The sequence below is a fragment of the Etheostoma cragini genome, chromosome 20, assembly GCF_013103735.1.
Source record: "Etheostoma cragini isolate CJK2018 chromosome 20, CSU_Ecrag_1.0, whole genome shotgun sequence".
Classification (NCBI taxonomy): Eukaryota; Metazoa; Chordata; class Actinopteri; order Perciformes; family Percidae; genus Etheostoma; species Etheostoma cragini.
In genome coordinates this window covers 351,352-362,308 of record NC_048426.1, presented here as the reverse complement: position 1 = coordinate 362,308, position 10,957 = coordinate 351,352, and the positions used below count along the sequence as shown (strand labels likewise).

Sequence of the window (10,957 nt, the reverse complement as noted above, 5' to 3'; positions counted from 1 at the left end):
AAGAAAAGGCAAACTAGTGTTTCTATGTTGAGACATGGGCAGCCAATGCATGCCATGGATGTCTTTCTGAACGTGTTTCTGTCTGTTGATGTCTGATTTCCTTATAATCATCTCAAACCATCACTGCTACAATTAACTGGAATATTAGACATAAATAGCAAAGAGGTTTGTTTCTATAAAATATATCCAGAAATGTCTTCCTCCCCTCTACAGGCTCGTGTGCTGGTTTAGTAAAGCCACGTTGCTCCCTACTGGTCATGTTGTGTACTAAAACCGGGTCTCACTGGGACCTCTGATGATAAAACTGTTTACACTCATGGGACTCGTAAGAAGTGGGTTGAAAAGACAAAAACTAATCAAAAATACTGACAGCAAGGCACATATTGTGCATTAATAAAAAGGTCACAGGTCACTGAGCCTCTGCTGGGAACATGACATGACACTAAGGATGCTGGGAAACATTTACCCTGACAAGTAATACAGAACAAGGTCACGTCTTTAGTATTTAAGATTTAAATACTGTATGTACTGCATGAATTTGAATTTTAAATACAAGCCAAGTAAGTCATTGTTTGGTTCTTGCTGACAGGAGTATGTATACCAATGTTTGTTTCCAGAGTTAATGTTATTATGTAATCGTAATCTCTAAATCAGAGAGTTTTACATATCAAATGCTCTGCTGCTTTTTAAATACCAGACGTTGTTGATGCCCAGCGAAGGTGTTCAGCCCTTTATTCCAGAAATAATTGCACATGTTAAGTTTTATATTAACCTGACTTTAGGCGTTTAACAGCAGCGTGTACTCTCAGGATATAATTACCAATGAAATCAATGTTCCTGTTACACAACAGCTGACATAGATATGAAATAAAATCCACTATCAAATCTTTTCTTTTAAACTGCATGTTATATCAACAGATTGGTCCCTCTGGTAATCGCAGCCCCATTTAAAAAAAAAAACTGATATTTTGTGTTTGCAAATGTAGTCTTTTATTCCTTTATGGTGTATATACACTGAGTGTTAGTGTATTCTTTAGTGTGGACTAGCACAGTGATTTTACAGTGACTGTGGTAATACTTGTCCTCTCTGACTCCCTCCATCACCGGCTGATCTTGTACACCACGTCCCCGACCTGCAGGATGCCCGTCTTCTTCACCGTGTGCAGCTGTCCAAACAACGGAGACGCTTTGTAGATGTGCTTCTCGGATGGCTTGCACAGACGATAGCTGCCAAACAACCATAGTCAGAGTAAGAAGGCGTTTGGGGGGGAAATCCGACAGAAATGGAGGCAACTAAGGTTCATGTGAACATTTTTCAGTTCTTAAAAGGACACTTGAATCATTTTGACTAACCAAACTCTAATTGAGATAACAGAAACCACATTCAAATTGGCTAGAAAAAAGTGAAAACTGCATCCCAAAAGTACAGTTACCAGACTACATCAAAAATAATATAAATTGCATAAATTGTTATTTAACCCCCCAATGTATCACAAGAACACTTTATGCTTCACAGTTACCGTTTTCCATCAGATCGTTCTAGATTTAGACATTTCTGACAGCACTTCACTTCATTTCACAGAGAAAGAGAAAAGAGATGTGTGCTGCACGGTTTGGATGCTACAGTCCACCACGGTGGTTTCTGAAATCGTTGGGAGACATATTTACAGGTCAGAAGGATAAATCCGTGTTCTTAGCCCCCCTGAACGGTCACCTCTTCTGGGGAGTGGCTTGTCAACGTTTTTTGAAATCTAACTCTTCTAAATATTGGGGGGACATGTCCCCTGCACTTATGTACGTATCAATCTGTGGAAAAATTGTCATGCTGCGTTGCCAGATTAACCTGACATTAAAAAAAAACATAAAATCCTCGAATCTGTCACAAAACTAGCCCAATTTTCAACCTTGACTTTGATTGAGATTTGTATCTGTCCAACATTTGTATGCATGAAACAACAATTGTTCTTTTTTTTTAGGCTGATGTGGGATGCTGCTAATAATATGCTTAATACCACCAACATGTAAATTGGGGTTCAAACTGTACCTTTTCAGTGTGTCCAGAGGCTCCTTTCTGGTGATTACACCCGTTTCCGGGTCAACGGTGGTGAAAACACATCTGGAGACAGCAAAGGATCCAGGTTGGTTTACATCCATCCTGTTAACTTTAATCTCTATAGTTAGAAAGACACACTCAAGCATTTTAAAGGTGCCCTGCCACACGTATTTCATGACTTTGTGGTAATGTCTCATTTCTCATTTACGACATAACAAAAACACATAGGAACCTGACATATTTTAAAAAATGCCAGTAAAACCTGTTTGGTGTGGCAGGGTACCTTTAACATCACATAGAGCCTGGTGGATCAGACTAGTGGATGGAAAACATCCAAAATACACATTAAAGTGTTTATTTTAGACACTCTATTAAAACAAAAGTAAGCATTAGATTTAAACATTACATTTGGAAACCTTGTACTACAAAGACAATTAATCTTAATGGAAATAATAAACTGGGGAGGTTTCATGATGAATTACAGTATATCAGTTACAGGTTGCTTCTACCTTGTTCATGTCAAGCGTCCTCAGAATGTATGTACTTTTACAATATATTATCTGTAAAGGTTTTCTCAGAAGGAGTTTTTTCTCAGACCCTGAGCCAGAAAGCGCCACTTCGTAACACTTACATAGACGTCCCTGTTTCATTCCTATCTACACCCTGAACGTTTTTACAGAAGGGTGTGTTCATATATCAGTCATAGCCTGATGCATACAACATGTTATTCCTAAAAACATGATACATTTGATTTCTTTAGTAGCTGTAGTAGACAGTATTTTTCAAATATGGAGCAATTAAAAGAGATATTTAAAGAAAATTGTCAATATGTCAACAAAATGAATAAAACATGTATCCGATGTTCACATTTCTGTTCTAGAAATGAATACAAATAAGCATTTATTTAACAAGATAATAACTGTTGTTGTTGATAAATGAAAGCATTCTGTCTCTGGATAAAATCAGTGTGAAGCATAATCAAGTGTGTTACCGTCCACATGACATTATACGCTGCAGTCTCACGCTGCCAATCTGGATCTCTTCCCACGAATCCTAAAAAAAACAAGCAGTTGGGTTTTTGAGTTGGAGATAAAATTAGCACACGCTGCTCACACTGAAAAGGGCGAGGGATGAGTCACTCACAGGAGGGAAAGCCAAACCTCATGGGCTGTAGTGTAGGGACACATAGGATCTGTTATCTTCAGATCGAATCTTTACATGACTGCCTCGATAGGTTTTTCTTTGTTTATGTAACCAGGATCTCTTATTTTGTAGTTAAACACAATCAGAGCGATACTGTGCAGATGTGAACAACCCACCTCATCGAATGCTTCACAGTCACTTATGACAATGCTTGGGCGGAAGCGCTCCACCGTGACCTCCTTCTCTAACTTGCTGCTGAGATCCTTTACAGAGGACTCGGACAGCAGCATCACGGGTCCGAAATCTGGGTAGGCCACCTGCTGGATAGAAGTTTAAACACCATATTCATTCAGTTAACGCCTCAAACTGTGGGAATGAAAGGCACCACGGACTCCAGCGCAGAGTCCTGTTTACCTCACACTGGGGGAAAAGAGGGTACTGCTCCGCCGGCCTCCTCGCCTTCATCTGCGGCTCAAAGTGCACCAAGCGAAAGGTTTTCTCCTCCCCCAGAAAACGAGTGAGCCAGCGAGACGATTCGTCCCCGCAATCTCGTCCCTGGACGTCAGCTTCAAACACTCTGCAGCACAAAGAGCCACTCAATAATGCAAAAGACAAATAAACTATGTAAACCTGTTCTAAAAATTTAAATATATATATTTTTATGATTTGAAACAAGTGTTACCAACATCTAGAGTATCTATGATGGCCTTCTTTTTGGGAGTAATACTCAATGTCTTGGCATAGTTATAAAGATACAGTTTTAGTTATTTTTCAAGCAAAGATGCAGAACATTCACTGCTTTTATATGACTGTAAAGTGAATATTTTAGGGCTGGTGATGTCACTGTGATCAGTGGGAAATTATAACAGGCAACTGTTTTGTCCCCTTTATATAAAAAAATCGATAGAATTATGAATAATGGAATTTCTTAGCAGATTTTAACTGTCCGTATCTTTAAAAAAATATGTACAGTATATACTGTATTTTACAGGTGTTTAACGTATTTAGCTATTAATTATCAAAATCGGTGTCACAAACTTGTCCTTTTTTATGAATATTTACCACCACCATCAATTCCAAGTATTCTTTTTGGCTTGAAACTTTAAATCTCCATTTGCATAAACTGGGGCAGACGCTCCATATTCAGTCTCCATCTTGATATACGTTAGCCGGTGAGGGACATACAGGACATGCTGCTACGCCTTTTGCATTTTCACTGTCACATGATACACTCACAGGTGCTGCTAGCGCTCCTAATTGGTATCGTCGCTTCCCGGCCCCGCCAAGTTAGAAGAAGGAAACACATGTATTCAAAATCCAAATTTCAGGAACAGGAGTATTCCTCGCCCAGAAAGAGAGAAAGGAGATTGAAAAGAGCAAGAGACCAGCTTCTTGAAGCGTGAAGGCCACCGTTGCTGTAGTACTACTTTGAATCTCAACACTAGACGGGGGAAATTCCTACACATGGGACCTTTAAGCTGCATGTCATTAGAATATTTTCAAAACTTTTAGGCTTTTGACCCATTTGGTTAAACCCTTAATCAAACAGACAGATGTTTCCGCTCTCTCTACACTGACCACTATCACAGAAACATCTAAACGAGTAAAATAAACAGTGGAAAACTGGATATAATCCGAGAAGATGGTGCTAAAATAAAGGCCTGACCTGCAGTTCCTGACGGGGTTGTCGGGCTGCGCGATGGGGAAGCGCAGCTCCTCCATGTTGGGGCTGTTGAGACAAACATGGCCGCCTTCGCAGGTCAGAGACACCAAGACCAGGCGGGGCTGCTGTCGGCCCGTCACCATGTGGCCGTCCTCCGTCACCACCAGCCAGTGTCTGCAATCAACACAAACACTTCCTTTCAAACAAGTCGTGCGCAACAAAATGAATGCTATTACAAATGTTGTTTGCGGTTCCACATTAGCGGAATGTTATGCATGAGTTAAAATATAAAATGCATTTTAAAATAGCCTATTAAGGTGCATATAGTCTGGATTATTTGATAAACTGTTGTGTAGTTCAGAGACCTTCTTTTAGGTTTTACCGGCCATAACTACAGCAGACCCCTGAGTGGGTGTGGAAGACCTTCAATCTATAAAAAAGAGTCTGACATAATATGTTAATAATTAATCAATCGTTAAAGAGTCATTCTTGACTACCGGGTTGGAGGACTACAGTACATTATGATGAGTTACTAGAGAACAGCTCGGGATATGCTATATTAATAAACCCTTAGGTTATGATTACTTCATAAATATATGTGAGTCGAGCATTCTGGGAACTTTCTTCACGAGTCTTCGTGTTGCTGAACTCTGAACCACCTGCCGAGCGGCCCAAAACGACTCGTTCATTGATAATAACTTACTGTCTTTTGTCTACCGTACTGAAAAGTGATACATATATCTGATAAATCGGAAAGCCTCTGCATGTGTGTGTGTGTGTGTGTGTATGGGCTTTTGTCTTCGTAGTATCTCATGAACCGATCAAGAAACCAATGATATGTTGATCAAACACACGTCATGGTCAAACTGAGTTTAGACTGTACCGCTGGAGAAAAGGAGCCAAACCCTGAGCAACCTTGAGAGCGGTGTTATCTGGAGCTACGATAAAGACCGCTGTCTTTATCGGCGTGAGCTGTGAAAACGTTGTTTGCCATCCAGTGCTTAATGGAAGTCAGATAATCGTGCAAAACAGTCAGTTTGAGAGAAGGCAAATAACAAAGTACAAAAACTTCATTACTGTAGTCTACTCAAGTAGATTTTTTTAGGTACTTTCTACTCCTTACATTTAAAAAAAAAAACAGAGAAAAGAAAAAGACTAGCTGCCTGGAGGATTGTCCGTTGAGAGTGTGTCTGTGCGTCTTTGAGAACTGGGAGTTGTATAAATGATGTTGCCAGTTCATATAAGCCTGTTGTTGTACTGGTCTGTAGTTCTGGCAAACGTACAGGAAGTTAGCCAGGGATTCTGTTGTTTGTGATCTCTACCTGTTAGCTTGATTGTAATGAAGCATCAACAGAGAGAAGTCGTCTCCGTCTGTGACAAACAGAGATCCCAGACATTCGGCTGAGAGATGTTTGAGACAGTAGGAATCAAGAAGGACCCCTGGCCAATGTGCTGGGCAACTTCTTCATTACTCTCAGTTTAGTCGTTTATATTTGATCCTATATTTTATTTCCTGAAGACGTGTAGATTCCTTTAAATGTTAAGGGGAAGATTCAAAAAGAGAAACTGGATCTGTGAATTCTCACAGAATCACAATTTAATTTGTGTCTTGCTGCTCCGTGAGACTCTTATTAACCTGGAGTCCCAATCTCTGGAGCAATAATCATGTATGGGATGTTTTAGGCCAACTGGCAGACATCATTTAAAATGTAACCAATGGCCTATAAAGGATAAAGAGTCTTTTCTCCATGTCCTCTGTAGTTCCTCAGCGTCTCTCTAGTAACACCTGTCTGGTCCAGGTAGCTTTGTCGTTCACAAGGCTACTTTTACTTTTATACTTTAAGTACATTTCCAAGACTGTGTTTTGTTACTTTTACTTGAGAAAAGAAGTTACATCAGTACTTCTACTTTCACCAGAGTATTTTTTAACACAAGTATCTGTACTTCTACTTGAGTGTGGGAAATGAGTACTTTTGCCATCTGTTTGTCACTCTCATCAGGCTTAAAGAGATTTACTGATAATACCCCTCTTATTTTAGGGGTTTTCCACCTGACAAACCCCACTTTAACCCCTGAGTGTTACCAACAAGTAGCCTAAAAAGTGTCAACAATAGGTAAAAAAGTTAAAAGTACAATGTTTCCTCTCAGAACAATTATATAGCCTACCTCAGAATTGTACAGTAACTTAAGTGAATGTACTTTCAACCACTGCTCAGTGCCGTTAATGACCGTGTGTGTGTGTGTGTGTGTGTGTGTGTCTTGTATTCACCGGTCCTGCAGTTCTCCAAACTTCAATCCGGCTTTCTGGCACTCCGCCAGCGCCACCGACACCGCTTTGCCAGACTTGAGAGGGTGGATGAGGAGCTGCGACACGACGCCTACACGGACAACTTTTTCTGGCTTCCGCAGGTATTTATATCCGAGCCCGAATCCCAGGAGAGCGAGGCCGGCTCCGCCGACCGCGAGAGCGGCTTTCTTATTCTGGGCTACCGCGTTCACAGCCAGCTCTTTCAGCTCTTTCAGCTCCATGTTGGCTCCTCGCGCAGTTTCTTGGACATTGAACTTTCGTTAAAGTGACAGGAGCCTTCACGTGTGACGTTCACTGACGCTCGATCCGCAGCAACTCGCCTCTGCACTTCAGTTAGACAGGCTACACGTAGCACTATTAGCTTCTTCTTTTTCTTATTCAACACAAAAATGAAATAACTTATTTACAAAAAATGGAACCACATTTCTGGACCTTTAAAAGAGGTAAACTGAAAAGGACTAAACTCAAACTAAGATAACTTAAAGGGGCCTTAATCGAAATCCTGAAAATGAAAACAGGAGGTTCCACTTGTCAATGAATTATCTGAAGTTTAAAAAGTGTGTTTCCATCTAACGGTTTTAAAGTGAATTAACACCTGTGCGTAATGACGTCACATGGTGTTTTGAGATCGTACTGGGATATCAAATTGATTCAGACATTTTAAAGTGTTTCCATTCATTTTTGCACTGAATCACACAACATTCAACCAAACAAGTTTTTCTAGACAAATTGGATCCCGTCGTCTACCAACAAATCAATATTGCACAAGTTGTAATAGTGCTTATGTGCCAGCAGATTGCGACATATCAAGCTACAATAAGAAAACAACGATGCTATCAACACATGGCTATGACGATGCAGATGCACGTAAATGGCAAACGACGACCTGTGGTGTGGGATCGGCCGCGCTCCAGGCGGTTCTGGGACATCGTGGTTCAGAGACACTTCCCAGAAACCCTTTGGTTGAAGCATTTTCAGATGACCAAGATGGCATTTCTTCTAAGATAGGCGTTATATTTTGCTAGTAAAATAAATTCAAAAAGTCTCTTGTTTCCTGGTTCGTTCACTTAGATCTGTCTTTGTTGACACCCGCCACGTGTGCAAACAGAGCTGAAATACTGGGTGGAAATTAACTCTTCTTCACGTCTTCGTTTTGTGGCAGGTGGCGACCATAAAATGACCTGAAACTTTTTCTCAATTCATTATTTATTTGGCAAATAACGTTTCCCTCAGCGTTTATCGCATAAGCCGTATATCGACCAAGATAAAATCCGATGGACCTATTTCCGTTGAGTCGAAATTCTATCAAATTTTACAGTTTCCATAAGGCATTTTTCCTTTGATGTCACATGTGAATGGAAACATGGCTACAGACGTTCCCCAATAGAGAGCTGAAGTCCATGGGACCTTCATTAGAAGAAAAAAATGAACAGGAGTAAACAGAGAGAGGCAAATGATTAATAAAGGTCCCATGAGGTCCACCGGAAGGGGTTTGACTTCAGTTCTTTACAGATCTAACCTCTGTGACGTCACACTAACACAAAAATGATGTCTCTGCTGTGCTCGGTGGTGATTTTAGACCCTTCTTAGGGGGGCTTAATCCCCCCCAAATGTCATTTTAGCCCCCTTAAAAACTTTAAATCATTTTTTAAAATCAAATCAAGGTCAGAGAAACAGGTTTAGTATCCTAGGCACCTGTCACCCCGTCACAGAAAGCTTTTATGTTTTTTAAATTTATTGTTTACACCTCATTATCATTTCATTTCATAAAGGGACTTTTGCAGTGTTTTTATATGATCAATATTTTGCATTTATCCTCGGTTATGATAATTAATACATATCCAGATCCAGTTGAAGGAATGGCTGATTGACAATCAGAGCTGTCAACGTTACCATTAACCGTTATTAGACCGTTAGACCTGCTCTCGCTGGATCATCATGGCCTTATTTCTTGCAGACATGGCTAATATTCATTTTGTGACCTTGCCTGAAACTGAACCAAAATAAGGTTCGACGCCGTCAGGACTCATGTCCTCTCAGTGGTCCCCCGTCCCAGTGGATCTGTGACCCAACACACCGGCCGGGGACTCGGCTTACCTTATCTCGCTGTTTCCCCGTTCCCCGTCTTTGTGCTAAGCTAAGCTAAGCTTACTAAATGCTAGCTCTTCAGCATACAGACATGAGAGTCCAATTGATCGGTATTTCTTTACACTTTAAATATCTATGTGATGAATGAAGGTCTCACTGCTCGGGCCTTTATTAAAGTAATTTGCCTTGCCAGAACTTAAACCGGCATATTGATGGTTAATTCTGCTTTATTTAGTCAAACTAATAATAACACATTACAAATACACAGGTACACTTTAACTCACACATTGGAATAAATATGTGACAAACACCTGTGGGATTTAACCTGACCAGATTGTTTCTAAAAAAAGAGAATAACCCAAGTAACGTAATGCCATCGCTGACCTTCTCCCTCACTATTTCTGTCTTTGACACAGATACCCCGGTCCATGGCCAAGGTAGAAAACAGCAGATGCTCCAGCTACAGGGGGTCGATACAGGGATTTGTCAAATGGAGACCCCTTCTGTTCCTTTTCTGTGCACATCTAATGGCAGAAGGCAGATTCACAGGCACGAGGCCAGGCCTTACAAGCTGGTTTGATGTTGCAGTGGCAAGCAAATAGGAGAGACCGTCCTAATGGCTCTACTCTCAGCAACTCACACTTGGATGTTAGAATTCTGTTCTCGGTGCATACGCCACTTGGATTTGTGGTTCTAAATGTATAGCTCCATTCACTCTTTTGATGCTCATTCCTGTCTCACTTGTTATGGAGTCATAGTAGAAACAACTGGATGTGGGATGTTCAAACGATATTACACAGAAATAATACTTACAGGGCAAATAAAGCCAAGCATAGCCAGTTAAATTGATACAAATACCAGAACCACAATTACAATTAATGTCTTTCCTCTTTGGACCTCTAAAATTGTAATTAAAGACAAAAGATTTAAGAGCTTATAGATTTTGTCAATTGGTATTCAAGTAAACATAACTGCCTTGTAAAGCCCAGCAAACATGCACATAACAGCTCAGTTGATTGATTCTTCATGTATGTTTGCTTGTAGAGAAATCTGAACCAGTTTTCATTTCCCTATATTTTTAACCAAATTACATTGTTCTTTCCAGGAAAGTTATTGACCATTTTTTATTGAATTATTTGGATATGATGACACATTCTCCCAGTATAACTGTAGTGGTGTTCTGGTGTCCTATTTAAAATGCTCAATGTACCACATGATGAACGAATGTACATACTGTACTGCTACAAACCATGACAAAATGATACACGCAATACTCGGCATACTCGGCCGTGACTAACCTGCTGTAGGTTGTCCGGAACTGGATTTCAGTCAGAATTCCCAGGGGGACACCATCTGGGCCAGACCGTCCTTTCTATACATTCAGCATGCTCTTCTCACACAGCACAGCGGGATTTAGAAATAGCATGGAGATGGTAAAACCACTTGAATACATCTTATACTGGGGAATATTGTAAAAATGATACAGAATATTATACATTGTATTGAGAAATTTATCGAAAAGGACGTCCAGTAAAACAACATTCAAACTCAAAAAGAGGCTGTTTTTGAATAAAATATCCACGTTTTAATGTTTCTATGGATGTTCTTCTCTATAGTTGAGCAAAATAGTACAATGTTGTTTGAACATACCAGACAAATTACTATTCTCAACTGTGCATACATCTGTTGGCAAGTTAAGATA

General features: G+C 40.2%; 1 protein-coding gene across 2 annotated transcripts; it reads right to left on the bottom strand.

Annotated features, from left to right (window-relative positions):
• Positions 1-966: 966 nt before the first annotated feature.
• Positions 967-7,487, bottom strand: marc1 (mitochondrial amidoxime reducing component 1). Of its 2 annotated transcripts, none has more exons than XM_034858975.1 (7): positions 7,129-7,487; positions 4,863-5,033; positions 3,611-3,773; positions 3,373-3,513; positions 3,045-3,106; positions 2,045-2,116; positions 967-1,227 (listed from the first exon to the last, which is right to left on the bottom strand). In XM_034858975.1, the coding sequence occupies exons 1-7, from the start codon at positions 7,386-7,388 to the stop codon at positions 1,101-1,103; spliced, it is 996 nt and encodes a 331-aa protein (XP_034714866.1). In that variant the 5' UTR covers positions 7,389-7,487; the 3' UTR covers positions 967-1,100. The 2 variants fall into 2 exon arrangements, with proteins under 2 accessions (XP_034714866.1, XP_034714865.1); XM_034858974.1 differs by having other exon boundaries at positions 3,373-3,516; positions 7,129-7,484.
• Between the last annotated feature and the right edge of the window lie 3,470 nt (positions 7,488-10,957).